Raw genomic sequence first — 23,927 nt, 5'->3', positions numbered from 1 at the left:
ACGAGCCAAGAACGAAGGTTGCTGGCGTGGTACTGCTGCTGCTGAGGCGACTGAGGCGATTGACAAGGATGATACCATTGAGTGGTCTAATGCCTGGTCAGCCCAATCATCATCCTGTTGTTGCTGGATTTGCTGTTGTTGCTGCGTGTGTTGCTGTTGTTGCTGCGCGTGTTGCTGCTGTTGGCGCTGCTTATAGACCGCGTATATGCCCCGTGTTGCGAGGCGGCTATTTTTGGCGGTACGCGGTGTTGTTGTCGATGTTGTTGTGTCCCGTCGGGTGATGCCGCTAGCATGTGGGCTTGGTGAACGGGAAGTATTATTGGTTTTGTTCACACGTTCAGAACGACGAAGGCTAGTGCGGACACCGCTCATTGGGGCAATAACGGGAATGCGGGTTAAGGTACGCGTGTTGGTGATGGCGGTGTGTGTTGTGTTTAATTTGCTTTGTGCAAGCACGTTGGTAATTTCGGGTTGATTAATTTTGTATGACAGCGTGGTTGGGCGGACGGAAAAGGTAAGTGTTGGGGCGGGATTCGAACACACGACCTTTGGGGGAGTGGGTTGAAAAAAGTATAAGAAGAGGTGCTTTTCGCCGCGCGCGATGCTCGACAGATGTCTCTCCCCGATCTTAGCTCAGTTGGTAGAGCGGGAGACTGTAGTGCACTGTAATCTCTAGGTCACCTGTTCGAATCAGGTAGATCGGAACCCGCCTTTGTGGTTTATATTTTTTTTGATGCAGTGTTGTGTCGTAGCCAGATTTGGCTGGTCTTCCCTTTTTCCTTTTGTGACACCTGTCCATCATTTGAACACGTAGTCACTTCTCGTTAATACACGATTGTCAAGACACATAGTTGTCCATTGCTTGAACATATATTAGTCTCTCATTACAACACATAGCCATCATAAGATATCTAGTAACAATAGAAAACATATAAGTATCCCCTTCATCATTAAGCAATAAACATCATCTTTCAAGTTATCTTTTATTCTACTCTTACTCTTTTGTGATCTCTCTTTCTATTGGCTATAGTACTTATCTGCCAAAAGGACTCGACAGTTGTCATTTTGTTGTAATTTATATAGATAGAAAACCTTAGGAGTAGACCTAATGTCCTAGATGTTTTAATTTTTTCATGGACATGTGACCTAAGAAAGTAGAAATCACTCCTAGAAAATTAAATAGCTGGTAGAGAAACGCCAACTTTCTCTTTCTAGTAGCAATTCTTTTCTCAGATTGGCCTAAATAATCACCTCTACTTGTGTATTACATAGTGTCTATATTGCACTCTCAATTACTGGATAATTTATATATATTCAGGTTGATACGCGGCATACTTACTTTGCTTTGCTCACCAAACATTGAGTATCGTGGATAATTTTATTAGGACAAGAAGTACAGTGCTCACTCAATAATTCAAATTCGATAACTTTGGTCACAGCCATAAGTGATCGAATTATTGAAATATCGAGTTATGAAATTGGGACTCTATTAAGAAAAGGAATATTTATTAGTAATACATGTTAACTCTAGACTCTGATGTATGATCTGACACTGATCGCTGGTTCAATTCTGTGTCACTAAGCATTTCTATTAGTTTATACTTGTCGATATGTCACAGCCAAGCGATCGATGATCGAATTATTGATTTGTCGATATTTTACTAGTTACTAGCCTAGTCATTTGAGAAAGTGATCGAATTATCGAAAATATCGAGTAATTGAGTATCGAATTATCGAGTGGGCACTGTAATCTTATGAAAATAAGAGTATAAAGCAAGCAAAAAAAATTAGTACAGTGCACATTGCGTGGATTGGAGTAGCTTGATGTCTGTGCGTGTACTTGATATATAGATAGAAATAGCTACATGGCTTATCGACTAATCCTTTGATATAACACCCACAAAGGAATGTCTCTATATGCGTATGCAACTATACGCGATTGTTATTAGGAACTTGGTGTTGCACATCAAAATCTTAAGAGCACTTATGTAAAAATGACTAAGAAAACTTATTCCTAGGTTCTGTTCGAAATATATGGTAGTAATTGTAACTATCGATGATTTAAATGCAGTCAACGATTGCAGCAGTAAACTCCTGATCTGGCATTGTCGACAGCTGATCATGTTGAATATAGACATTGAGAGAGTACCCTTTCAAGATTGTCATTCACATTTGGAAGATCACTACGAGACGGGATCATAGCCTCTACTTCTTTCATTGTTATAAGCAATTGGTCTGGAATGGGTTTTCTGACGTCACTCTGACATTCACGACACAATCTACAAGTTTTGTAGTTTCATGTCTTGCCAACAAACAATTCAATAGGCCGATTTTCACACTTGCAGATAGTACAAATCTTGAGTAGGAGGTTGGTGTTGATGTTGAGTATCTATTGTTAATGCTGTTGACTTGCAATGTGAGGTGATCGAGTTGGTATATAGAATAAAGAATAAAAGCAAAAAAAAAGGTTGGCATTTCTCTACCAGTTATTTAATTTTCCGAAAGGAATTTCTATTTCCCAGGTCAAGTGTCTGTGAAAAAATTAAAACAGTGGGGTAGGTGGAGTAGACTACATAGAGAGAACCTTAAAGATGATATAATAGTAGATAGATTACCTCTATGATAATTATTCATCTAAGGTATTTATACCTTTTAATGAACTTATAAAGATTGATAAAGTATACAGTATCAATATTACTATTATGATTACAAATCTGCTGAATGCTGATGAATAATTGTGGAAGGAGTTAGAGGGATTGGTGCTTTATATGTTTTAAGTAACTATTATTGTGATTGGTATAATAACTCCCTGTAAGTACAAAGGATAAAGAGGAACACTGACAATACATGCCATTGTAGGTATATCCGTAGCAATAAAATTTTTATAACCTATAATTTTTTTTAAAATTTATAAAGTTTCAAGTATTCCGGAGTTTCAAATCGTGCATATAACTAATTTTTACATATAAAAAAAATTGAATTTTTCTTAATATAAAAATAATAACTATCCAATCTATAAGCAAAAACTAAAATAGTCTTATTAAATTCTGAGATACTTATGTATACAGATAACCTAACTAAATCTATTAAAAATATAATGGAAGAAGTAATGGAAGAGTATTTTGAAGATGAAGGTCTTGTTTCAACAAAAGAAAATAAAAAAAATGATGGAAAAAAAAATAAAAGAAAAAATGCAAGATATCAAAAGTAATCACTTTTGGTATTTGAGTAGTAGTAATAATGTACAGGATTTTTCATCTCCTAGCATACATTTGAACTTTTATTTAGGCAGAAGTGATTTGATTTTAGGTAGAGTGGACATGAATGTTAATCTGAGTGGACATGAATAAAAGTTAATCTGGACATGAATAATAATTGATCTGGACATGAATGAAAATCGAGCTGGACATGAATGAAAATTGGGCTGGACATGAATGAAAATTGATCTAGATATGAATGAAAATCAAGCTGGACATGAATGAAAATTGAGCTGGACATGAATAAAGATCGATCTACACATGAATATAAAACGATCTGGACATGAATATAAATCGACCTGGACATGAATATAAATCGATCTGGACATGAGTAAAATCAATCTGGACAAAATTAAAATCAATCTGTACATGAATGAAAATCATTCTGGACAAGAATAATAATCAATCTAAACATAAATAATAGACAACCTGGATATAGTTTTAGTCAACTAAGACATAATAAAAGTTGAAGTAGATAATATATTAAGTGTAACAGAGCAGAATATTTGAGTACTTAAGATTTTCAATTCAAGTCAAGACATAATAGAAGTTAAGCAGTATAAAGCCAATGTTAAGATGTAGTAGTATGGCTGTTTCACTCGTGACAAGAAGCTTGTAGGCTAATGTACAGGAAATGGCAAGGGTGCGTCAGAGGCTCACTGTGCGCATAAGCCTATTTTGCTGCTGTGGGAACAAGGCCTGAGCGTTTCCCCTCATTTCATTTTACCTGGGTTGAGTTTGAGACAGATTGGAGGCTGGTGGCTGAGGTAGGCGGAAAGTGTAGGGTTTATTAGCAGCAGCAGGGATCTTTTTTTTTTCTCATTACCATTCGCCATGGCAAATCAACAGCTGCGACGCACACTTGTAAATGGCTCCTACTCTCTTCACGATGAACAAAAAACAAGGAAAACAAAACGGCACAAGCCACAGATTTATTGAAAAACGAAATGAAGGTAACTGTTTTCTTAAAAAAAGCATGTGCTCAAGATTTGTAAGGAGTAGACCGCCGTTACTGCTGCTTAAAAAAAACGCTGGGTAAGTGAACAAGGGAAGGAAAAGGTTATCGGTTGTGCTTGGGGTATAGCTTTAGTGGACATATGCCCATTCAGAATTACTGCTTCTTTCTCTTTTTCTCTGTATATACGTGATGCACCATCTTGCACCAATCCAACGTCAAACTTACGTGTGTAATACAACATCGTCCTCTACCTGCACAAACGATTCGTACTCACAACAAGAACGACGCAACAATCTTCTTCTCCACTACTCAAACTCAATTATATACAACATGATGCTGATCCACCATTGGCTTGTAAAATATACAGCCTGACGTATTCACCTTTCACTATCATGTACGCCCATATTACACGATGACGACTATGACGCCGGTCTTTTGTTTTAATACTTGTACGCTTAAGCACATCATCATCGTAATGACGGTCATCTCTTTCTTTGCTGTTTGTATACACATCAACGCGATGATAATTATATTCTTATGATGCATACACACCACTACAACTATAATCCTCCTCTGCAATTCGCTGTAGTCGCACACACATGATGGCAACGACGATTACCTTTCTTTTTGCATATGCCAACACAACATTGCCGGTCTTGATGGATAAGGTAGTTACAGTATGTATGCTGACGGGTGGAATGTAGTGTTTTATTATTGTTACTGTAGATGTTATGGTTGGGATAAAATAATAAAAGTAAAAGATCATACATTATGTAGTCATTATGTTTGAATTGTTTGCATAAACGGGTGTGAGATGGGATTGCATGTTATTACAAGTGCTTCATGGATATAGCTCTGAGCGGTGTTAATAATATGGCAGGGACAAAGAAGAAAAGGCGTTTGCTGTTATGAAGGAGGACACCACTGGCGCACAGAATTCCCTGCTAAAAATTGCCTGCTAAATCCATTTATTTACTAAAATTAGCAGTTTTCAAAACCAGAGTTAGTCACTAACGTTGCTAACTTTCAATTTAGCTGACTACCCCCTTTTGCCCAGAGGCCATTTTTCCACCCCCATAAATTGATAGAAACACCTGCTTATTGTATGTCATTATATACAATGTGTAGTTGTTTTACTCTCAGATAATTTTGATACAGCAGCTTAAAGGTATGATCGTATGTATATAATTGGTAGGAAAAACATGAATGGGATTAATATACTACAGCTTATTATCTATTGATTCTAACAGACAGACAAATTAGTGGTAGTTCTGTATTTGCTCATTGTTGTATGGTAAAAATGTGAGAAGAACTAAAATAAGCTCTTTTATGAGTTTTGAGATATAAAAAATTAATGGCTTATAGAAAATGGATTCTTTGGATAATTGTAATATGAGAAGTAACATAATGGTACGTAAGGGCGTATAAAATCAAATACGGAATAAAAGAAAAGTACAGACGTAAAGCATTGATTATCAGCATATAGTACAGGTCTTTACTCTGGCACATCATTGGTGTCAACGTCTTCGTGGATGCCGAGCTCGTGCTGCAAGTCTTCGATGCTTTCTTCCCCGCTCTCCGCACGCATCATTCCCATAATGATATCCGCGAAAGATATAATCAAACTGTCCTCAGGACATTCTTCCTCCTCGTCATCCTCTTCCGCGTCGTTTATTTCGATCCCCTCAAGACCCGAAGGCTCTTCCTGCTCCTGCTGATGCTCATACTGCTCTTGTTGTTGCTGGTAATATTGCCAGGAATGGCCGTGCACCTTCTTGTAGAGTTTTTCAATCGCTGGTAACTTGCGGGAAATGAGGTTTCGATATGCTTCCCCCCGTTTTTCTTCTTCTAATGCTCTATAGATTCGCTTGCATCTATTCAAAGCATATGATTTAAGCTGCTTTTCTTCATCCTAAAATGCAATTTTACATTGTAATTAGTACATTAACCACATCTAACGTCTTTATACTATATAAAATAAATTTACCGATAACAACCAAAGCTCCTCAGTAGCGCGTTCTACGTTCATGAACTGTCGAAGGGCACGGAAGTCAACATCTGTTATCGCATCTGGTTCCCAAAATGAACTATTATCGAAGGATTTGATGTCATTGAACTTCACATCCTGAAAGCTTGAATTCAGCGCTTTACTGGCTTCGTTATAGTTATTTAATGCTGTTTTCGCCTTTGCTGTTGCATTATTTACGGATTTAAGCATCTGTGAGCTTGTTGTATGTCCTATTATTATATTTATTAGTATTTAGAGGTTTGTTAAAACTTTTATGCGTTACCTAGCTTGCCCGACCGATGCAGAATATCTTTTAACATTGTCTGCCCAATAAGTATAGTTTTCAACTTCTCTTTGGCAATATCACGACTTCTTTCCAACATTCGCTTTTGCACATTAATGAATGCGGAACAAGTTCTGGTCCATCTGGTTTCGATGCCAAGCTTATTTTCAATGACTTCACATCTTTTAAAGCTTTTGAGTAAGATGTTTCAAAGGAAGGAAGCTGCGTCAAGATATCAAGAGTTTCTTCATGCGATAGTGGCTGTTTCAATTCTGCGATCACCGCGTCGGATTTATCCCTTATTGCCATGTGCATAATGAGTATCGACAGGTTTACGTGTGGACGACTATGTAATTAACCTACTTTGTATCATAGTAAATAATAAGACTTCGGACGTATTTTTCTTCATTTTCTTGCATTTGAGTTCGCAGCACTGCATGATCGCTGCGTATTCTTTGGGAGAATCTATCCCATTCAGTCTGGAGCTCTTGATTGCTTTTTCCTGCTACTTCTTTGTCAAGATACGATAGTGATTCTAAAAGTATTTCGTTTGCATGCTTTTTGCGCCGTGATAGGTTTATCGCTGATGAAGCAAATAGATACTTTGTTAGATTAAATAATATACTATTTTTTACAGAAAAAACTTACGTAAAGTCGAAACACGAATTTGCTTGAAGTGTGATATCGCATGACAAAGCGTCAGAACTCTGTTTTTTGCGCTCATTGGTCGAGTGATGGAAACGAACTGTCCCAAATACGACCAAAGTCGCTCCATGCCCTCTCCATCGGTCAAGCCAAGCCCTTTGACATAACGTGGGTTATAGTCGACTTGACACTTCATCGAATGTGCATACGCGTGAAAAACGCTAACTGCGATCTTCGTGTTATTTTTGTCCCTGAGCTCGGGAAAATTGCTCTACATGTGTCAAACATCATCGTAAATGTTAGAAAAGCACACTAAGTAGCCCTCGAAGTAGTATAGTAAATTATCGTTATGCTACAGTACATACTCGTATGGCTGATTTGATTCGACAAGCGATGTCATACATCAATGCCTCAATTTTCACGCCTGGCTTTTGCAATAAGACGTCAATGATGGCAAGGGCATACTTGAATCTGTATTTTCGACGATTTCAAGCAATATCGTAAGTAAATGGAGAAACAAAACAATGAGTAATAGCAGTTAACATTGTCACTACTTACTTTTCTCCAGATTCAAATATATTTGTGAATTCTAAAGGAATATCATGTCGAGCGCAGATAGCTCCTACTAAACCACTTTCATGACAGAGGGGATCACCGCGAGAAGCGTTTGCGGTTGCTTTAAAACTGCTGTCACAGTTACGTGATGCATCACTAACTCCTTCACGGATGGTATGATCGTCATACTTGGCTTGATGCTCGTCAGCGGAAAAATACCGTTTCTCGACATACTTTTCTTTGTCGTGCTCATTTGCTTTATAACGTTTAAGCTGCATATTGCCATCGATAGCGATAAACATTCGATTCTAAGCGACGAATATAATGCTTATCAGCTTTATGTAATAACATACAATACTACATTAAATGATGCTCTTACTGGAGGACACGCAGGACATCCGTATTCTTCTTTTGCCCATTCATTTTCCGATACCAGTTCTTCTTCTACTAGCGTGGCAATCTCTAAATACTTAAAGAACGCATGGCCGAGATTTTTACGCAACGTTTCATCTTTCTATAAACACATCGTAATTAATCGCAATTAGAGTGCCGTTTGAACCAATGTATGATTGTTCCTCGTGCGTTACTAACATGGAAATCATGAACGTGAGATACGGTGCTTCCAAATGCTTGGACAGCTGTCTGTCCAAACCCTCGAAGCGTGGCGTAAAACTCCAAAACATAGAGGTGAAACGCCATTTCTGGCTGCGTGGGTGTTGCTGCAAGCAAATGATGCCTCATAAGGTATACTGGTTCATCGGGATAACATTGTTTGCAATAAATGAGCGTTCCCTTTTGTATACCTACATATCAGAACGATTATTTAGTTGTAATGCATGGATAATGTCAAACATATATCATACTGATCAAATTCACTCTGTACCAGTCATGTACACGCAATCAACGTTACGCGTCACCATTTTAGGTTTGGCACATCCATTACAAGGTTCTACTGCGGTGTTGAGGTTTGTCGCTTTGTACTGTGGACCGTCGCCCTCAAAACAGGCAATATAAGCTTGAGTAAGCTTTGGCATTAGTTCTCCCCAAGCTTCCTTGACTCTCTCTACGCGGCCTTGATTGGTACGTGTGGGTGGCGAAGTAAGAGGAATATTCATTTCATCATCGTCACCAACGTCATACTCCTCTGCATAATCATCCCACGCACTCGCTAAACGACAATACTGTTAATAATTAGATGTTACAATGAATGGTATACACATGCATCATACCATCTTGACTTGTCGTAGGTCTAGAAGAGGTCTCAGTGCGAAATCGTTTTTCATCGCTCGCATGTGCAGTTTGCACATCGTCTGGCTGTGCGAGCCGCTTTCTAACCGGAACAAGAACTGGCTTCCCTTTCTTAAACACTGCGTCGCCGTTTTTGTTTCTTTTCTGCTCGTACCCAGTGCTGAAATTCTCAGGTTGGATTTCATGATCCTTGTATTTGATTGTATATTGTGATTTTTTAGGTGGCATTGCGATAAGGGAAAAAGATCAGATATTAAAAAAGTAAAAATAGTGGAAAAGGAGCAAGAAAAAGGGTGTAACATACAATTTATTGACAAGCTATTCAAAGGCTGAGAGAAACAAAAAACTCATTTATTCTGTTTCATCTACCTCGTGAATCAATAACTTATTCTTTTTACCTCTATCACAAAAATCAATTGTTAAATGATCTACAAACTTACCATCTCCAAGCAGTTTGACAACTTCGTCTTTTAGCCCTTTATGCAGTTGGGCTAACTGACCATCCCGTAATAATACCGGTCTGAGAGCCGTTGGATGGTATTGGTCTTTTTCATCCTTTCCGAAATCGAACCCAACCAATCGAAGCCGCTTCTTCTCGTTGTAATAATGGGCGGTAAGGCCAGCATCATCGGCAGTTCGCTTGAACTCACCCCAAGGAAATTTGCGCGTTTCCTTTTGCGTCTTTTCCTCTAAAAGATATTAAATGCTCACCACATCAATAAGGGTCTGGTGTTTTATCAACTCCACTTACTGTACAAATTTCGCATCATTATGCCAACACTCTCCATCGTGGCATTTGAACAACGTCCAGATTTGGCGCTTCTTGCACCATTCTCATGTCTCATCGACTCTATATCAGCAATAACAGCATCAAAATAAAGCATCACTACTTGTAAACATCTGCATATCTTACCGGAACGTCCATTATGCTCTATATAGGGGTATAATGGATCTAAGTGAGTATTATTTACACAAGTTGGGATTGTTCAGATATTCACCTCTACATTTGGATTGAAACGTCGAGAACATAGCGCCTGTCACCAAGGCGTGACGTGAGGCACCTAGAAACAGAGTAAGGTTCAATGTATGCTTAAAATAATCACACCTTTACGTACCTGAATTATGGTACGCCATTTCGTTGTCCCAGTCTTCTGGATGATCACTATTGAGCGTTACAGCTGCATCCGTATCGAGCTTCTCCTTCATTTGGTGCAGCAATGCACAAAGTTCATCCTTCAAGGATTTTGCCAGTTTTGCACGGTCATCAGGATTACTCGGCTTCGCTGATCGTTTTTGGTTTTCATCCTTCACCCTTTGCTGAAGATATGTTTTCGCACCTTCGCTACGGTCCTTGAAGTGATCCTTTAGAGTTTGATCCTTGGTGCTGGTAAACTCGAAGCTTTCTGGAAGTCCCAACTCTACGATTGCAGTAAAAACTATTATTACAATGCATGGTATCGGCATATCTTTACTGACCGCTTTTTTCCTCAGGAGTTCCCCTCGAAGCCAACGCGACGAAGATATTCCACTCAGAGAGATCCCTTTCGGGAATCTTATATGGAAGAGTAGTTGAATGCCTAAAGTGGTTCGAAGATTGGGTCGTTGACATTGTGAGATGAGTGCAATAAGCTCTGCGTAAGTCAGTGCTAAATAGAGGGAAGAGAGTAATGCCAGCTAAAAAGAAAGTTAACAAAATTAGTGACTAACGCTGGTTTTGAAAACTGATAACTTTGGCAAATAAAAGGATTTAGCGGGCAATTTTTAGCAGAGAAAACTGCGTGCATGCGGTGAAGGAGGAAGTTTCTTTGCTATTACAACAGCAACTTTATTTGTTGTTAATAACAACAACTATAAACAACCGACAAGTTACTACCCTTGACGACATTCGCTACGCTCTCTCTCACTCGACTGTACGTAGAGTTCTTGCACTCATTCCAAATGAGTTCGTGTGCGTTCCTGCTGCTCGATGGCAGATTTTCAAGGATCACATCTCGGAATTGTGTGGCTACAAATGGGTTCACAAACGCGAGACCGTGCATGGCTCCAGACGCTCTGCCATGCAATATCAATAATTACAGTAACCATCCTTCACCACGAAACAACATCCTTCGCACTTGTATGACTCTTATAGAACCTTCTTTTTTGTCTTTCTTATATATCGGCCATTATACTTTATTTTCATCCAATCCATATCAACACAAACGGAAAGAAACCCGTCAGTTATCCTTCTTACTATCTACAGCTCATTCATCCATAATGACCGGCGATGTTAACATTGTTATATGCAAAAGGAAAAAAGTAATCGCGTCAGGCTGTATGTTTTGCAAGCCAATGGCGGATCAGCGTCATGTTGTATATGATTGTGTTTAAGTAATGGAGAAGAAGATTGTTGCGTCGTTCTTGTTGTGAGTACAAATCGTTTGTGCAGGTAGAGGACGATGTTGTATTATGCATGTACGCTTGACGTTGGATTGGTGCAAGATGGTGCATCACGTATATACAGAGAAAAAGAGAAAGAAGCAGTAATTCTGAATGGGCATATGTCCACTAAAGCTATACCCCAAGCACAACCGATAACCTTTTCCTTCCCTTGTTCACTTACCCAGCGTTTTTTTTAAGCAGCAGTAACGGCGGTCTACTCCTTACAAATCTTGAGCACATGCTTTTCTTAAGAAAACAGTTACTTTCATTTCGTTTTTCAATAAATCCGTGGCTTGTGCCGTTTTGTTTTCCTTGTTTTTTGTTCATCGTGAAGAGAGTAGGAGCCATTTACAAGTGTGCGTCGCAGCTGTTGATTTGCCATGGCGAATGGTAATGAGAAAAAAAAAGATCCCTGCTGCTGCTAACAAACCCCACACTTTCCACCTACCTCAGCCACCAGCCTCCAATCTGTCTCAAACTCAACCCAGGTAAAATGAAATGAGGGGAAACACTCAGGCCCTGTTCCCACACACTGGGTGTGTAGGCTAATATCAAGTGGTTAAAAACAGCTTGATAATAGCTTGATAATAGCTTGCTATGTAGTTATCACGTTGTTTTTGAACAGCTTGATAATTATGCAGAAACAGCTTCGATTGTTATTATCAAGCTGTTTTTCACCACTTGATAATTTGCTCATACATGTACGTGGAAATAGGGGTTTTTGATATCATGTATGCAGTAGTGGTTGGGTTCTATATCACATTACATATGGATTGGGTACTAGGTGCAGTCAAATTCGCAACAAAGTTCTGCATCGCATATTTTAATGTACTTCTTTACATGCATACTGATCAAAGCAGCAAGGCAATTGGTTGTATAATTATTTTTTGGATCGTGAAATTACGTGTTATGGTTGATCGAAACCGGTTTTATTATTAAAAATTGATTGACGATTATTATAAATAAAAACATGCTATAGAGATGAAACTAAGCAAAAATTTCTATTCTAAAGGGAAGTGCTATATTGGTTGGTGTGCTGGGGCAGCATTGGCATGACAACAAAGAATTGCTAATCTACAGCAAGGCGATTAGCAAAAATAAGAGGGCCAAATCGTAAGAGGAGAACTCAGCAGCAATGTCTAAGAGGCGAGATACATAAAGAGAAAAAAAGTAGAAACGAAGATAGAAAGAAAGTATACTTACAGATAGCGCTACTTGTGTGGCAACAGTCAGGTGCAAACAAAGACTCTGAATAAGAAGATATAAATGCTAACAGCTTCAGATAGTTGAAAGCGTAGGCAAATAAAATATAAGGGACTATTAGTATCTGAACCTCTCAACCATCAGAAAAGACTGTAAAAAGAGGAGAGAGAGCTTACACCGTTTCCTTGTTACTCAGTGATGATGTCTTGAAGATTCATAAAGAATGCAGTTAGTGATTGAAAGAACATCATCGGTACAAAGTTGAAAGTATGTGAAAGATAGAAATGACCATGTTACATAGATTCTTACCATAGAAAAAGAAGATTCATGGTAGGTGATAAAATACGACGTGGAAGTATGAAAAGAAGAAAAAAGGGAAAAGAAGAGACAGAATAACCAATTCATGCAGTCAGGGAAAATATAACAATCTAAAAAAAAAGTCATTTAGGCAAGTTCCTGCTGTCCACAACTCCATCATCACCACCCTGCATAGGATCATTGTGTATCCCTATAAAAACGTCCCCCAATTAATTAATCCCAATAGAACTTACCTTATCCACACCTTCAATCCACACTACTACATAGTAAGCGTAAATAAGTAGCGTTGACCATATAGTTATTGAGTGCCGTACACTGAAATACTGTGTAGATGCCCACAATAGGAGAACGCAATGCTGCCAGACAGCAACGCATCGAAGAACGTCGGGCTGCTGTTGAGCGGGAAAATTCCACCAATGCCATATTGGCGATGGAAGATCGTATAAGAACGCTGGAGGCACATCGCGCCACGCAAGAACACCAACTGCAGGCTATGGCAAACGTGGTTGCTCGACAGGCGCAGGTGCAACAACAAGCAGCAACACAAGTTGCGGATAACCTAGCTGTGGTCAGTACTCATGGCCAAGGCGCGCAAATGACCCGTGCACCGGATATTTCTGTAAGAAAGTTGATAACATCTTCTTAATGGAAGTAACTAGCATGATATCCTGATATAATTATATAAAGGATGCGATACGCCATCATCACAACGTTTTGAAAGAGGAAGGCTTTCGTTGGAACGAAGGTTTTCGAAGCACCCATAACCGTAGCGTTCGTGCCAGTATCATCGAGTACGTACTAGGCCTCGGTCAGTTTGTAATCACGTATGATGAACTGGCCAAAAAGGTGTACACGTACTTTGACAATACGCGCACGAGTAATCGTCAGTCAGCTGAGCGTGCACCACGAAGAAAGGTGATCAACCGCCGCAATGGTCGTCGTCATATGGTAATAGATATAGTATGTATGCTGTTAGTATTAGTCTCATGATATATGTTGAGTAGAAGTTCAAGCGACGTCTCGCAGTCTTCCGACGGCATCAGGTCCAGTTGGAGGCGTCCTACCCAGGAGGGGAGGCATTACTCCAAGTTGAGTTTATGTCTGAAGAAGAGACGGACGGTGAATACACTGATGAAGTAGGGAAGCGCGTTGTGGTCCGTAAGCAGCAATGGCGCAATGAAAGGGTATGTATTTTGGAATGGTTCGTCGTGGCTTCTTTGGCAGAGATTTTGACAAACTGTTTGCAGGCCAATTTGTTTTTACAGCATCTAGATGCGAACAGTCCTGCTACTGAGGCCAACAAGTTGACGAGAGTGGATGGTGTTGATCCTGTTGCCTTGCCTGACAGCGCTCGTGAGAAGCTGGCCGGTTGGGTAGAAGATGTTTAAAATTAATAAAAAGAATAAAATGGTCGCATGGCTGTATGCCGTGTGGGTTTGGGGTGGGCACAAACACAGTGATGTTGCAATTGGGGGTACTGATGGCACAACTTATTTTTCAGCCACTTTGGAAAAAAAACGGGGTTTCCCTTTTCACCTTTCATATTATCTACGCGTTGTTTTCTTACACTTACTCACATTCGCACCATTAAACTGATTACTTGCAAATGCTGGTAAAAAGGCTACTTGCTCTTCCCAACTGCAGCCCCTGGAAACAGATCATAATCGTACTTTGTATGGAAAGCGTATGTCAAGAAGAATTTTTAAAACGAAAAAGACGAGAAAAAGAGGAAAAGCAAAGAGTGGGATGATTACGCCAACATTTTTTTTGGCAAAGGGATAACAACTGTTCGTGCGTTTGCGCTTGACTGTGCGCCGAGTTTTACGACAGCGATTTGTCCATACAAACGATGAACCAGTAGAATGCAATCCCACGCTGGAGCTCGAAACCGACTACGCCAAGTTTCAATAAAAGAGTCTGAGAATCGTTGGCCGTCGTTGTCTCCGTGGATGCCGTACCAACGGACGTAGGCAAAAATATGCTCGGTCTGCTGACTGTGAACAAGCTGCTTATGGCGAAAGAAAAACTGGATTTCGCAAGGCCAAGCCATTACTTCCCCACGGTCGTCAGCATGGAAGAGAACCTGCGCATATGCACCCCGTCGCGATCGCGCCTCGGTGCTGCGGTAAGTCTGTCCCATCATTGTTATCGTCTTGATTTTCCAGTATTGATCACTGACAAAACCTTGCCCATCACCAGCTTGGTTATGACGACGGAAAGGCACACCATATGCTACTTGGTAAAATTCGAACAAGAAATCATACAGTTGAGCAGGCATATATGCTATCCGTCCGTAGTCCAAAGGATATGCGTCTGGCGGTAGCGGCTCGCTTCCTGTGACAGAAGTGGCTCTAACATCGGTGGACAAAGCCAGAAACGCATGGACATCGAACTGATGCTGCATAACATTGACGGCTTGTGGGATCGGCTGCACAAGGTCCAGAAAAGCATTTAGAAAGCTGAAATGGTGTTGGCGATTTTCGAAGAGGGCTTCAAACGATCGGACAAAATCGCGAGCTCCGGTCTTCTGTAAGAACTTCTTCATGAACGTCACCTCAAAAGCATCCTTCTGGTTGGTATCAATCTCCTTTAGATACCCGTTGTATCGTTCGAAAGAAAAGAGCCAGTACGCATACAAGGGTCCAAAATCTTCAATCGTTGCGTCCAAATGCATGTGGAGGTGCATGTTAGGTGTGACTTCCTCCGCGCCGTACAGTCGCTCAAAACCGGTGCAAAACTGCTGGAGCAGAGTGCTTGCTTTTGCAATTTCGTCCATAGTTATTGACGGCTTAACCAACAAACGACATGCATCCACGAATATCAACCAGTTTTGCAGATACATACGCGGAAGATGGCCATCGAGCACCAAAGGCGAGTACACGATGCACCACGATTTCCAGTCGTCGGCGGTCATGAATGAGAAACCACTTTCGATTTTACGCTTCAAGGTAACATAATCGGGCGGGAGGACGATGCCGTTTGCGAGTACTTGCATTTGCTCTAAGTCGGCTCTTGTGAGCAGTTCTCGATCGATCCATATTTTGGTCATCCGCTTTGTCGTGCCAAGGAACAGATTGTGCATTGGATCGATGATCGTGCAACGGACTGGATCAAAGTAGTGAAGTCGGTGCAGCTCGGACCATCGTGTACTATTCTCACGTTCAAGCGACCGCCTTGCTGTCATCGTCGGCGCAGCACGCCACTGCTCAGCACAGGCTCTATTTCCCTCGTACGTCCTCAATGCCCAGGTTTCGACGTCGAATCCGGAGTAATTGATGTTGGTCGTGGCCGGAAAAACATTAAATCGACGATCGCATTTATGGCAGGCACAAAGGCTGGCATGAGACGTGAAGCCGCTTGTTTTACGTGCAGCAGGGATATCACAAGCATTGATGAGCAAGGCCAAGCGGACCAATGTTCCTTGTCGGTGCTCACACGTCCTGATCAATTTGCCATTGTACCATTCCAACAATTCATCAACTAATGGACGGAGAAAATGATTCATGTCCGAGGTACTTGCTTCTCGTGGGCCCGGCATAACACCAACGAGAATGACATTTTCAGTCTTGAAGCGCTCGGACCGGGGAAGATTGTTGACAGATAAGTAAATGGCACCGCATGAGTATGTTGAGTTTAGGAATGGGCCGAACCAGTCTACATTCAACGTCAACAATAGGGATCGAAGCTGCTCAACAAAAGGTCTGCCATCACCGTCTCGAAACTCTCGCCACATATCACCATCGAAGATGTCAAAAAATGTGTCCGCAACTCGTCTGCGGTCTCGCCATTCCTCGATCTTTGCTTCAAATCCTGGTCACATAAAAAGCCTCTCGATACTCGCAGATAAGGGCTGGTACGCATACACCTTTATGGGAACCCTTCGATTGCCACTGATCTTGAACAATGCATTGCCGCACAAATTACCATAACGGATGTCATCGTTGGTGCATGTTGTTGGGCAGTCAGGGTCAGATAAAAGGTACAGGCTATGACAACGAGAGCAGCACACATAAATGCGTACTCGGTCGGTCAGCGCAGAGAAGCCAGTAAGGCGACGGAGAGTTGCAAGTGAGCCAGGAATGGAAACATTAGGTTGCAGATCACCAAGAAGTAGAATACAAAAGTCAATGATCGTGCACGACAGATGCTCCGAGACGAAGTGTAATTGGAACAACACAAGGAAAAGAATGACAAAGATGAACGGATGCGGATAAGTATGAAGCTGAGGGACGGTAGGAGGAGGAGGAGGATCAAGGTAAGTGTCTTTTTTTCAGAAAAAAAGCATTAATTTCTGTCATTTCGTACAATAAAACCGTTTTGTGCAAAACCAACCTTGTTCGATATTGCCATTTCCAATGTTGGCTTCATCATCGCCATACTCAACATCGTCAGCATTGACAACAAGATCATCGTTGAGATCTGTCTCGGAATCGTCTGTTTCTTCAAGCGAGAACACATTGTCCTCGGCAGAAAAAGGTGTGAAACGGCGGCCTGCAACGGTATCTATTTACTCAAAGATAGTAAATCGTCTATCCCCATGTTTATTGCATTTACACATCATCGTCATACCAGGGGAGGAGGGAGAATCATCGATCATGTCTATATCCATATCGAGATTGTCACCTAGAGGTGATGAGGATGACGATGGATTTTCTTGCGGTAAAGTGCTCTCAATATCGGCAACGATAGCACTCACTGTATATACAGCACATAATAATGAGACTTATGACATTTCAATACTATGAGACGATTCTGTTAAAGTACCATTGTGCGAGTGCTGTCTCTGGCTTGGTCAAAATCGCAGTTTCGGTGATATTCGCGTATTCTGCGGCTCACCATTAGATAGCCTCCACCAGCCGAAGAACACCGCGTGCAAAGACACGTAACAAAAGGCTCGTTGCGATCACGCTGCATTATGAAAAAAAATGAAATGAAGACAAATGAGCGAGGAGCCAGTACCAGCACTGAACCGCTTATATTCTTTCAAGTGCACCCTTAAGTTTTTCCCTAGTATTTTTTCTAGTTGCTACTATAGTCATTGTCCTGCACTTTTCCCTATGTGGGTTTGCTATCTTTGACATTATGCACCGACAATAATGCATCAGGGGATCTAGTTGCTTTTTTGCTTTTCTTTTCTGTCTATGCAAAAAATTAAGGAGATAAATTAAAATCATATATGGTCATTGCATAGCTGCGTAGTATTGATGCATGGCAATCCTCATCCCCCAGAAAAAGGATGATGAAGGGACTGTGTATGAAGAAATATTTTTGAGGGGGACTATCTTTTTGAGGGGGACTATCTTGAGGAAGCTAATGCCTTCACAAAGAATGCAGTGACATCCACTATATGATTTCATGCATCAACTTTTTTTTCCCAATTGCATACCAGGTTGCTTTGTAAATTTCTGCACAGAACTACCGAATGTGGCAGCTGGAGGTGCCATAGGATACATATCTGTTTTTTTATTCAATCTGGCCCCTTGCCAGGTAATTATCAAGCTGTTTTTAAAGAACTTGATAATTCGTTTTTCGCGCAGTAACAGCAGCAAAATAGGCTTGTGCACACAATGAGTCTCTGACGCACCCTTGCCATTTCCTGTACATTAGCCTACAAGCTTCTTGTCATAAGTGAAACAGCCATAATACTACATCTTGACATTGGCTTTGTACTGCTTAACTTCTATTATGTCTTGACTTGAATTGAAAATCTTAAGTACTCAAATATTCTGCTCTGTTACACTTAATATATTATCTACTTCAACTTTTATTATGTCTTAGTTGACTAAAACAATGTCCAGGTTGACTGTTATTATGTTCAGGTTGTCTATTACTCATATTTAGATTGATTTTTATTCTTGTCCAGAACGATTTTCATTCATGTACAGATTGATTTTTATTTTGTCCAGATTGATTTTACTCATGTCCAGATCGATTTATATTCATGTCCAGGTCAGTTTATATTCATGTCCAGATCGTTATATATTCATGTCCAGATCGATCTTTATTCATGTCCAGGTCAATTTATATTCATGTCCAGCTCGATTTTCATTCATGTCTAGATCGATTTTCATTCATGTCCAGATCAATTATTATTCATGTCCAGATTAACTCTTCTTTATGTCCACTTAGATTAACATTCATGTCCACTCTGCCTAAAATTAAATCCCTTCTGCCTAAATAAAAGTTCAAACGTCCGCTAGGAGATGAAAAATCCTGTATGTACATATGTACATAAACGTGGAAAGAAACAAGGATATATGTGTCACAAAAAATCAATAATAGTTTAGAAGGTCAAAAGCCTGATTATCTTTGCTATAAACATAGTAAAAAGCATATAATAAAAAAAAGAAATAAAAAAGATCAAAAAAAAATAAAAAAACCAGAATTACCCTGTGTTATTGTAAGCAAATATGGCCATAAAAAAGATATAAAGAAAGTTAAAAAAAGAAAAATAAAAAAAAATTATGTTTGCAATAGCGGAATAATTAACTTTGTAGATATTATAAACAAGATAATGCAATACTAATAGTAGCTGACTTTACTCATTATAAAACTAAAAAAAATAAAGGAGTTTATCTTCTATTAAATAGAGCATGGTCCTTACGATTTCAATCCCAGCTAAAATCCAGATTTGGAAATAGCAACATGTTTTTTGTTTGTGTTTTTTCACTGTCAGGAACGTGTGCATATTCCGTTGTTGTCTTTCAAAACAATTATTACTGTGCTTTCAAGTATTCAATAGTACAATGAGTTCGCAAGAGGTGTGTTACTTGACTTAATCAACCGCCAACAATATTTGAGGCATTTTCTTGAGATTCGTTGCAAAAAGCTTAAATCACTATGATAACTAATTTTTTTTGTTGGGGTGTTGAAGCAATCTACTACTCATCAAAACTGTAACTGTGGTTCAAATGTCGACAATGGACCATGCCCAGCTCATTCTCGCAATGTTCGTCGTAGAATAGGCAATGTATGTTTTGCGAGTCTATATATATTTATATTTGTATTACTGCAGTCTGTTTACTTTGAGAAATCGGTATGTAGATTGTTTTTGAAGACCCCACCGCTCCTGCTACTTCGAGAACTTGCGTCTGTGGCTCGACCACCCACCAAAGACGTTCCTCTAGGCTTTGCCCTCTTAACCCTCGCAACCAAGGTATTTACCTGAATTGATCAGTTTGGTATAATAATATTTTTGCTGATAGAACTACAGTTGCTGTACTTCCTACTTCTCCTTCTCCACCAGCTGCCACCGTTGTTGCCGTCAATGCTCAACCATCCGCTCCTCCTCTACCAGCACCACCTACCACTATCAACGCTCAGCCGCCTCCTGTCGTGGCTACCAACTCTCCGTCTCCTCCACCTACACCTGCCGCCAATCCTCCTCCAGCAACGCCTGCTGCTGTTACTGCCACCCCACAAGTTACGCGTTGCTCCAGTTGCTGGGCACCAACGCACACGCGCCGCACCCACCGCCTCTGTCCATTTAACCCAAGCAATGTCGAGCATGAGCATGGGGCGCAATACCGCATTGCGCGTGTAGTCCCCTTCGATCCAGAAGACGTTTTTGGGCCAAACGTATGCTATACTGCCGGCGACTCCTTCCATCGTCATATGTTGCCACGTATGGATACTGTTTGTCCGTATTGTGGTGCACTAATGTGGTTGGATGAAAAGCTCACGATATCATCCATACGCAATCCTCGCTTTGGTCTCTGCTGCCTTTCCGGAAAGATCCAGCTGCCAATTCCTCGCGCTCCTCCTGTTCCTCTCCGTGACCTCCTAACGAATCGTAACAGTAATGATCCCGTTAGTGTCAACTTCCATACCAACATCAGGGCATATAACAGTATGTTTGCATTTGCATCCATTCTTGGTGGCAACGTCGATCCTGTCTTAGCAAGTGGTGCAGGCGGCGTACCCACTTACCGTATCAATGGTACATTGTATCATGCTGTTGGTGCGCTAAGACCTGATAACCAGGCGCAAGCGAACTATTCGCAGATCTATTTTGCAGATACACAGGAGCAATTGGCAAGACGTACGACTTTGTATTCTGGGCTCCTCCGCGAGACGATCGAAATACTGCAAGGTGTAATGGAGACGCACAATCCTTTGGCGCGCACATTCGTTTCTGCTGTCGAAACCCACGGTGATCAGCCACTTGGAACACTTCAGGCTGTAATTCGTCAAAGCGACTTGGGCCGTCGCTACGATCAACAGGGTTACCCTGAAGTAGCAGCAATGGTGGTAGAACGTACTGTGGATGGCACTGCACGGGAGCATGACTTCGTCATTCACGATCGTGCAGAAGGTCTTCGTCGTATCAGCTCCTTGCACGCATCGTATATGCCGCTCCATTACGTCCTGATGTTCCCATTTGGCGATAATGGATGGTTCCAAGGTTTGACTTGCGAGTCGGTGTCGCACGACACGATCCAAGTAACGCTGCGTGAGCACTGCACGTACTTGCTCATGATCCGTAATGGCGACCGCGAATCGTTCCTGCACTACTATGGGCGTCTCTTCCAGCAGATGGTGGTTGACAACTACGCACGTATCGAATTTTCCCGCCTTAACTTCATCCTCACCCACCAACGAACGATACGTGCTGAGTTGTATAGTGGTGTTGGTGATAACGTCGATCCCAGGCAAATTGGTCGTGCAGTCATTTTGCCAGCGTCGTTTACAGGTGGCCCTCGCTACATGAAGCAGATGCTACAGGATGGGTTAGCAATCGTTCGCCAGCGGGGTAACCCAACGCTTTTCATTACGTTTACTTGCAATCCAAGATGGCCTGAAATCGTTGCGGAGCTTCTTCCTAGCCAGCAAGCATACGACCGACCAGATATTGCAACTCGGGTGTTTCACCTCAAACTCACCCAGTTGCTCAAGGATATCAAGGAGTCGAAATGCTTTGGTCAAGTCGCTGGATACTTGGCAACTGTCGAGTTCCAGAAGCGTGGTTTGCCGCACGTCCATATCCTGGTCATTTTGGAGCAAGAAGACCGTCCACGCAACCCCACTGACTACGACCAATTTGTATCTGCTGAGTTGCCGAATCCCGTCACACAACCACAGTTGTATCGCACGGTGACAGCGTGCATGATACACGGCCCATGTGGTCCAGGCACCAATGCTGTGTGCATGAAGGATAACCGGTGCTCACAAGGCTATCCAAAACCATTTACCAACGAGACACGCGTCAACCGAGATGGATATCCCATCTACCGACGCCGTGAAAATCAACAAAACCGCCACCTCTTCCCTACTTCCAACTTTCTCGCCGACAACCGACATGTTGTGCCGTACAACCCCTACCTTAGCCACAAGTACGATGCACACATTAACGTTGAAATTTGCACATCCAACCGCGCCATCAAGTATTTGTGCAAATACATTACCAAGGGCACCGACCGAGCACAAATACAAACCACTGCAACCGCCACCACAACCACCACCAATACCGATAATGCCGCTGCCGAGCCGGTCAATGAAGTAGAGCAGTTTCAAAACGCTCGATACATTGGTCTGTGCGAGGCTATCCATCGTACGTTCGAGTTTGATGTGCATATGCACTATCCAACAGTCGTACGTTTGGACCTTCACTTACCTGGCGAACAGATTGTCAATCTACGTGACGATATGACACCACAGGAAGTTTGTGCAGCGCGTGACGCGGCAGAATCCGGCACCAAGCTTCTTGCCTTTTTCCGCCTTTACAGCGAAAATCGTGCAACAGAAGAGTATCTTTACTCAGAGATCCCATGCCACTACACCTGGGACAACAGAAATCGCCGTTGGAATCCTCGCACCAACCCTCCCGTCCAAAATGTTGTTACGCGTATATTCCATGCTTCCCTCTCGAATATGGAATTATATTGCCTTCGCCTTCTTCTGCTGTCTGTCCGTGCTCCCACTGGTTTTGTTTCTCTGAGGCAGTATGAGGGAACAACATATGCGACGTTCCAGGAAGCTGCTGTTGCCCGTGGCCTTCTGGAGTCCGACGAGGAATGGGATCGCTGTATGGCTGAGGTTGTCCAGGTTGCCCCATCAGCTGCAGCAATTAGACAGCTTTTTGTCTATATTCTGACGAACTGCTCTCCTACTGACCCAGCATCGCTGTGGACCACCTATCGCGAGCGTATGGCAGACGACTACTTCTTTGAGATGCGCAGGACGCTCTCTATTCCCAATGAAGCCGAATTGTCTGAGCAACAACTCGAACAGATCTACCAGCGCACCCTTGGTGACATTGAGACCCGGTTGCAGGTCACCGGTCATCATCTCTCCGAGTTTCCGTCGTTACCGCAGACCTTTGTGACCGAGCTGGATCTGCTACCACGCCTTGAAGGTCTGGCACTCCTTGAAGGTCGTGAATATGAGGTGAATGAGCAGAATCGCATCCTGCAAACGCTGCTACCTACTCTCAACGACGAACAGCGAGCTGCATATGATGCTATCACCAATGCAATGGATGTTTTCGCTCCACACTACTTCTCTCGCGTTTTCTTTGTGAATGGAGCCGGTGGTACTGGCAAATCGCAGTTGTTTAAAACGCTGTTGAGCTGTGTCCGATCGCGTGGTGAAATAGCACTGCCTGTTGCTACATCAGGTATTGCTGCAATTCTGCTTCCTAGTGGCCGTACCGCGCACAGTCGTTTTAAGATTCCTATAAACGCTGATGCTGATACGACATGTAACCTTCGTCTTGGTGGGCCACATGCATATCTGGTACAACAAGCCTCTCTCATTATTTAGGATGAGGCTGTTATGTGCAGTAAGCACAATTTTGAGGCTGTCGACCGGTCATTGCGTGACATCATGGGCGCCATTGATCCAGTATATGGACAGATTCCTTTTGGTGGCAAGGTCGTGGTGTTTGGTGGCGATTTCCGTCAAGTGCTTCCTGTTGTCAAGAGGGGTACACGTTCAGAGATAGTAGGCGAGACCATCCGTTCAGCTACCTTTTGGGAGAATCATGTCCAGGTCTTGCACCTCACTGTCAATATGCGCGTGCGTCAGGCTGGC

General features: G+C 41.8%; 2 protein-coding genes and 1 non-coding gene across 3 annotated transcripts; 1 reads left to right on the top strand and 2 right to left on the bottom strand.

Moving 5' to 3' along the window:
* The first annotated feature begins 622 nt into the window (after window positions 1-622).
* Window positions 623-704, top strand: BDB00DRAFT_t99. Its single transcript has one exon. It is a non-coding gene; the product is annotated as a tRNA-Tyr (tRNA).
* A 6,371-nt stretch (window positions 705-7,075) lies between these two features.
* BDB00DRAFT_632027 (uncharacterized protein) lies at window positions 7,076-9,223 on the bottom strand. Its single transcript, XM_053118094.1, has 8 exons — window positions 8,936-9,223; window positions 8,590-8,874; window positions 8,298-8,509; window positions 8,086-8,220; window positions 7,710-8,014; window positions 7,517-7,622; window positions 7,135-7,422; window positions 7,076-7,112 (listed from the first exon to the last, which is right to left on the bottom strand). The coding sequence occupies exons 1-7, from the start codon at window positions 9,180-9,182 to the stop codon at window positions 7,138-7,140; spliced, it is 1,575 nt and encodes a 524-aa protein (XP_052975532.1). The 5' UTR covers window positions 9,183-9,223; the 3' UTR covers window positions 7,076-7,112; window positions 7,135-7,137.
* Window positions 9,224-9,273: 50 nt separating this feature from the next.
* Window positions 9,274-10,993, bottom strand: BDB00DRAFT_843988 (uncharacterized protein; the record flags this gene model as incomplete). The annotated part of the gene is made up of 4 exons (XM_053124998.1): window positions 9,274-9,885; window positions 10,070-10,372; window positions 10,431-10,628; window positions 10,825-10,993. The coding sequence occupies 4 exons, from the start codon at window positions 10,991-10,993 to the stop codon at window positions 9,692-9,694; spliced, it is 864 nt and encodes a 287-aa protein (XP_052975531.1). The 3' UTR covers window positions 9,274-9,691.
* Between the last annotated feature and the right edge of the window lie 12,934 nt (window positions 10,994-23,927).

Source organism: Zychaea mexicana (genome assembly GCF_025766255.1).
Source record: "Zychaea mexicana strain RSA 1403 chromosome Unknown BDB00scaffold_91, whole genome shotgun sequence".
NCBI lineage: Eukaryota > Fungi > Mucoromycota > Mucoromycetes > Mucorales > Lichtheimiaceae > Zychaea > Zychaea mexicana.
Note: the sequence above shows the minus strand (reverse complement) of the source record. Positions and strands in the feature narration are given on the sequence as shown.

What these genes read in the sequence shown, in the direction of transcription:
- BDB00DRAFT_632027 (XM_053118094.1), bottom strand. Translation starts at nt 9,182, where the DNA reads ATGCCACCTAAAAAATCACAATATACAATCAAATACAAGGATCATGAA. An exon ending in TGATTGCGTGTACATGACTG is followed by an intron (nt 8,510 to 8,589) that starts GTACAGAGTGAA and finishes TCTGATATGTAG; the next exon opens with GTATACAAAAGGGAACGCTC. An exon ending in GAATCAAATCAGCCATACGA is followed by an intron (nt 7,423 to 7,516) that starts GTATGTACTGTA and finishes TGACACATGTAG; the next exon opens with AGCAATTTTCCCGAGCTCAG.